The sequence below is a fragment of the Anneissia japonica genome, unplaced genomic scaffold (assembly GCF_011630105.1).
Source record: "Anneissia japonica isolate Jap-2015-1 unplaced genomic scaffold, ASM1163010v1 scaffold287869_len1821871_cov162, whole genome shotgun sequence".
Taxonomy (NCBI): Eukaryota; Metazoa; Echinodermata; class Crinoidea; order Comatulida; family Comatulidae; genus Anneissia; species Anneissia japonica.
The window spans coordinates 870,738-877,559 of NW_022741034.1; the positions used below are offsets into that span (position 1 = coordinate 870,738).

General features: G+C 35.5%; 1 protein-coding gene across 1 annotated transcript in view; it reads right to left on the reverse strand.

Annotated features, from left to right (window-relative positions):
• LOC117118492 (collagen alpha-5(IV) chain-like) overlaps positions 1–6,357 on the reverse strand; it is an 18,641-nt gene extending 12,284 nt beyond the window's left edge. Inside the window, exon 1 of the mRNA XM_033263091.1 lies at positions 5,251–6,357. Within this exon, the coding sequence (XP_033118982.1) occupies positions 5,251–6,354 (1,104 nt within the window). The 5' untranslated portion in view covers positions 6,355–6,357. The remainder of the gene's footprint in view (positions 1–5,250) is intronic.
• Positions 6,358–6,822: the final 465 nt, after the last annotated feature.

The following is a 6,822-nucleotide window of genomic DNA, read 5'->3' on the forward strand; positions in this document are numbered from 1 at the left end:
CCTTAGCATACCTGCTTGGTTTAGTTTTGCTCTTTCTGTAAGTCAGGGATTTGACAGTCTGTTTGATCGAGATAACAACTTTTGAACTTGGTTAATGGTCTGTGTTCTTTATCAATAGCTACTGAATTGGGCTACTTATATACCATCATCCCTTAAAGCAGTTTCCTGAAAATTTTCTTTAAATATCTTTGCAACCTGTGTTTGAATATTAAAGGGGCTCTGTGTAAAAGCATTCTTCAGTTGGAATACATGTAATGATTGTAGATAAGGAGATGATTTATAATCTAATGCATCATTAATATAGCATGATGTCATTGTTTGGTATCAGGCTTCCTAAATTGATATCCAGGATTCTCTTTCCCAGTTCCTTCCATTCTTCCCATTATTTTAACTTTGATCGATTGTTTATTAGATGTTGGTCACTGGAGTTGACTATATGTATGTTATTAATAATACTGTCAGATGATAACATCTAACAATAATGAAGCTTGGTACTTGGTACAAACGAACGATCACTTCCTGTACCTTTCTGTCCTTGCATACAATGTGCACATGCACATAAAGATTATGGAATGAAAGTACAGTGTTTGGAAGGATTTGCCAACTGAGGGGTCCAAAATATGCAATGCAACCATCTGAACCAAGGGGGCCGACTAAAGCCTCGGTCAGGGTCCCGGAATATAAAAAATAACTTGTAGGGTTCACAGGAAAAATTTTTGGCTCAAATTATGCTTTTCGATCACAAATAAAACAATTTAATTTTTAAAGATAATATAAGTTATTTTCCTCTTGCCATATTGGCCTTTATTTGTGGCAACAGGGCGTTCTCTGTAGCTGCCCCAAAGTTGTGGAATTCATTACCGGCTGATTTTCATGATGCGCCTTCACTCCTTGTATTTAAAAAGAATTTGAAGGCTTATCTCTTCAATCTTTATTAACTTTCTCATGGTTAATAATTCTCATTTATTTGTTAATCTCTGTAGTTAAATTTCTGTAGTTAAGTTGTTTTGTAGTCAAGTTTTTTTCCCCTGAAAAGTTGCACCTCCTTACTTGAGGTAGCGCCGCCAACTTAGCAGTGCACGGTAGGGGAGCCATAGGCTTATCCTTGGTGGAAGCTACCGGAGCCCAGCAAACTGACGCCGAGGTACTTGCGTGTTCACAGTAGTTATGGCGACGCTATCTCAAAATCGGGGGTGCGCACTCCCCCTTCGCGTTCTTTTGTCTTTGTTTCTTGTGGCTTCAAAAGCGCCTTGAGACGGTTTTCTGTGGAAGGCGCTATATAAATATACGACCATTGAACATTGACCATTGTTGGAGTTATAATGATAATTGCTTTCTAGTTATAATTTTTAATTAGCCTTCCCAAAGGATCGAAGCAACAGTTTTTTGTTTTTGATATGTGTGTGAATATGCTGATTGGTCATTTGCATAATTAATATTTCATTGATCGGGGCCGGGGGAGTGGGATGGGCAAATTCCCTTCCGCTGGTGTTACAACTGTGTCTATGGAAAAATCTGAAAAAAATTCTCAAGTATTTAATGGACATTTCTAGAGTGCCAATCAAACTTACCAACTGACCAATGAGAATAGGGCTAGGAATATGTTTTTCAGGACGTTAGCAACAATATCCAAGGGCAGGGCTTTAGTGGAAAGGTCCATGAAAACATTGAACTAGCGATCGCCCTAATTTTTGGAGGTTTATAAAAAATGCTATCAAACAAAGTGGTGATAATAGTTTCCTCTGCTTTTCTGTTTTTGTTATCTTTAGGCTATTTTATGGGTTATGTTTTGGGATTTTAATTGTCTTGTAAATATTTCTATGTTTACGTCAACCACCTTGACCAATTTTTAAAGTGAATATGCACTATATAGATCATATTTATTATCCTTGCCAGAGGATATATATTTTCAGTCGTGTAAGTTTGTGTGTGTGTGTGTGTGTGTGTGTGTATCACGTTTTCGTGTGCGTATGTGTTTTGTGTTCAAAATATCTCAAAAACAGCTGCACAGATCTAAATGAAAGTTACAGAGAGAATTAGGTACGATCCAATAAAGGAATTATTTAATTTTGGTGTCCCAGACGTAAATATCTCTAAAAATAAGTAAGTTTGTGTTTGTGTGTGTGTGTGTGTCACATTTTCGTGAGTGTGTTCCAAATATCTAAAAAACAGCTGCAGAAATCTAAATCAAAGTTACAAAGAGTGTTAGGTACTATCCAATGAAGAAATTATTAAATTTTGGTGACCATTTAAAAGAAAACGTCCTAGACCAGATATTTCAAAAACTAATCAACTGAACTGAATGAAACTTTCGTGAAAGTTTAACCAAGTTACAAGGAAGAAATATTAAGTGTGACTATCTAAAGTTGGTTGTGAATTTCAGGGTCATTTAAAATTTGCTAAAGTTGCAGACCTAAGTATCTCTAAAAATAATCAATGGATCCAAATGACACTATCTATAATAGTTTGTTGTGTTTCAATGAAGAAATGTTTAAATTTTGGTGACCATCTGGAGTAGGGTGTAGATATGAGACCATTTGTCTCAGACCAGATATCCAAAAACTAATCTACTGAATGAAACTTTTGTGAAGATTTTACCAAATTACAGGGAAGAAATTATTAAGTTATTGACACCCTGCAGGTTGTGTCCTTCGCTGACGATAGTATTTTGTTTTACTCAAATCACAATATTTTGTTCAATACCGTTAATGAAGAATTAGATAAACTTAATTATTGGTTCCTTGCAAATAAACTCTTGATTACTACTCAAAAATTATAGTTTGTTTCATCCACGGCAAAAAAAACTTGATCTTTATCATTTTGATATTTATTTAAATGGAAATAATATTGGGAGTGATCATTAATTTAATTTGGAAAACTCATCAGAATTATACATCAAATAAGGTATCAAAATCGATTGGTCTAATTAATAGATTTCAGCATACATTGTATAATTCCCTTGTTCTTCCTTATTTACAATTTTGTAATTTAATGTGGGCAAGTGATTACTTTTCAAATTTAAATAGATTAATTAAGCTACAAAAAAGGGCTGTTAGATTTATTTGCTTGGCATCCTTTTCATCTCATTCTGAACCTTTGTTTAAGAAACTAGGTATTTTAAAGATCACAGATATCCATAAAATCCAAGTAGCCTCTTTTATAATTCAATATACAAACGGTCAACTCCCACTTTCTATTGTAAATATTTTCCATCATCGAAAGAGTGGGCATAACTATAATTTAAAGAAGACTAATGATTTATACGTTCCGTTTGTTAGATTGAGAAGTAGTCAATTTTGTATTACAGTGTTTGGACCTACCTTATGGAATGACATGAATGATGAAAAACTTACTTTTAGAAAACACATAAAAAAATATTATTTGGATAGCTATATAGGTTAATTTATCGTTGTGTGTGTATGTACTGTCTCTTATAGTGTGTTCAACAGCTGTCTCTTATACACATCTAGATGTGTATAAGAGACAGATGTATATGTATATATAAAGCACTGCAGGTATTCTTTTTGTGTATTGTTTGTGGGGGTGGGGGAATGTGTGTGTATGTACGTTTGGTATTGAAATTATTGTGATTTTTCTATTTTGTACTTTTTTTGTACGGGTCAATTGAGACAAGCCTCTACAACTTGATCCTTATCAATGGAATTATGTTATTTAAATTTAATGATTTTTGTTATGTTTTTCCATTGATTGAATAAATGTATATTGAATTGAAAGAATTGAATTGAAGTGTTCAAAGCAGTGAACATTTGAATACAGTCACAGAAATGCAAATATGTTGTAATGTTATGTTGCCTTGTTGTGTTGACTAGCCTTCAGTATCTCTCGGGTTCTCCTGGTTCTGTTGAGTAAAGCCAACCTCTCAAAAGACTCCAAAAGTGTAGGAGTATAACAGCAGTGCCTTGAAATAGTGTTGAATGATAGGAAAGTACCACCACTGCCGATTAAGCCGAGAAGTGTCAGTCATGAGCAGATATTCTGTGCCGCCTCAGGCACCCCCTCTCTGAAAATAAACTGCTATTTACACTATCTCAAATTGTAACCTCTTTCAGTTCCATTTATGAAATATTATACACACACTGACAGTCACTCATTTAATCCTTCATTCATACAGTCATTCATTCATTCAATCAATCAATGCTATTTTAAGCAGTGAACAAGAAAATTCATTTGAATACCGACAGAGAAATGCTGAAACGATTTTAAGTTTTCTGGTTTTCGGTACCTCTTCAATTGCCATTATCTCAACATTTTATCTCACTCAGTTTCATTCATGAATAATTTACACAGACACTGAAAAAATTCGTACAGATTAACAAAAAAAATTTATTTCGACCTTTAACAATCTTCGATAATCAAGTTATTAGGCAATATCAACTTTCATTGGTTAACTACTAACTATACTAGATGGGTATATTATTGTGGCTTCAGAAATATTTGTATCAACCAGTGCATACCTCTTCCACCAATATTATCCTCTCAGAAAACTATTTGGTTTTACACTGATCACTCTGCTTTTAATGGCAATAATTATTGTTTTATCGCATCAATAAATTATTGCTAAAGTTAATTTATTTTCTCCATGATATTATCTTGATTATTTGTGGAAAATACAATAACAGCCAAAAATATAAGTTCTATTTTCCATAATCTGCTTGAAAAAATATAGATATTTAAAAGATACACAAGTAAGTTATACGCAGATGCTCGAAGGTAGTAAGGTATGTTAAGAATCCGCACCTTCCACTTCTAGATAAGCTCTGGGCTCCACTACCGAGCACTGCGAAAGGAACAACGCTGCATCACATAAGGAGGAGCACTATCATTTCAGCACTATGGCAGTCAATCTTTGAAATTTTACTTGTCAAACATTTTAATACGCCGTTTGTTATTCTTATTAGAATTTTATTTGTAGTTATGGGGGGAACAAACTTCTTGCTGATGACCAGTACTGAGTGTATCTTTAATATTTTAAGATGCATGTATTTTTATGATAAAGCTATGCTTTTAATTACAATAATCATGAAAACAATTAACTAACTTATAAAGTGTCTAATGTAATAGCTCTTATACATTTTTATATATGAACTTATGAACCTCATTATTGGATTGGGCTTCATGCCCTCAATCATTGAATTAAAACTGTCATTAAAGATTTAATTAACGGTTGCTTATTATATGGATACATTGTTTACTTGCTATACACAACCCGAATACTGTATCTTAAATTGCGTAAAGCAGAAAACCAGAGAAAGAACAGTAATTAAAATCAAGATACTCGTCCAACCCAGCCAGAGGCTCAATCCAAACTTTGTCATTGAATTGTAAATTCAGAACAACAACATTAGTGTAGGGCTTTCCTGATAGGCCAATGCCAGCTGTCATCATCTCACCATTCTTCATGATGTTGGTTCGTACATGAACATTCTGATCCGTTATCTGAGATATGAAACTGAATACATACGTGCCAGGGATTTTGCATACAAATTTGCCAGTTGCAGCATTGTAGTGCTCACCAACATTTGTTAGAATGTTATTGTATTTTATAGGACCAGTGTGTATTGTGCTCCCATTGGTGTGTTCAGCGGAGAATGCTGACATTTGTTGTGTCTCACTGCTGCTGGGTCCTGGAGAGCCTTGTAGTCCCTTATAACCTCGAGGTCCTCTATTTCCTTTTGGCCCTGGAGGTCCTGGATATCCGCTGTGACCTTTCGGTCCTGGAAGCCCATTCGCGTTAAGCCCTGGAAGCCCTATGTTACCTTTCATCCCATCCCGTCCTGGATATCCCATTTCACCTTTAATTCCTGGAAAACCTCTGCCTCCTTTTTCTCCTTTGAATGCTTCTAGAATGCTTGGAAGCTCTGTTTTACCTGGAGGCCCTCGCTCACCTTTTGGTCCCGATCGTCCTTGCTCACCTTTAAACCCATTTCGTCCTGGAAACCCGCTAGTACCTTTGAATCCTCTGTCACCTTTCTGCCCCTTTTCACCCAGAAATCCTTCAGTGGGAAACCATGGATCACCTTTGGGCCCTTGAGGCCCTGTTTCTCCTGGAAGCCCAATATTACCTGTTTCTCCAGGAGGCCCCACCAAGCCTTTGATTCCAGGTGGACCTTGAACACCAGACTCGCCTTTCTGGCCTGTGATTCCATCAAATCCATCAGAGCCTCTGTCACCTTTTGGGCCAGGATTACCTGTATTACCAGGATTGCCTGGGTTACCAGGGTTGCCAGGGTTACCAGGGAGTGCAGTGCAGCAGTCTTTGCAAAGGTTCTCAGCAAGTGTTTGCGCAAATGAGTTTGAAATAGTTGCCAGGACAATCATGATGTTTAGCAACATCTTGAACCTAAAAAAAGATGGTAAATTAAATATCCATACTAATATTTTTGCTAATTATTTGTTAAAATTGTGTTGAGTTATATAGTATATCAATATTATATTTTGAGGCAGTATATGTTTATATTGCTCTTTGTTATTTTAATTTAAACTGCTCCCCATCTCCCTACCAAATATTTACGCTGTAAAATTTTGTGATTACATTTTCAATATTCTTTTGGACTTATTTATTTTGAATTAACTATTTTAGTGAAGTGATCAAGCTATAAACAGTATCTTGTAGGTTGCAGCTAGAAAACCATAATAGATAATGTTCAAATTATGCTTGCTGCGTGCACCACAGAGTGGTGTATCTAGAAGTCTTGAAATGAGGGGAGCTGATGAGGGTTGCGAAGGTGAAGTGGGTGAGTCGATGATCAGTTGAGAGGCGCTAACTCTCAAAATAAGGTGATTTTAGGTGATTTTTAACTA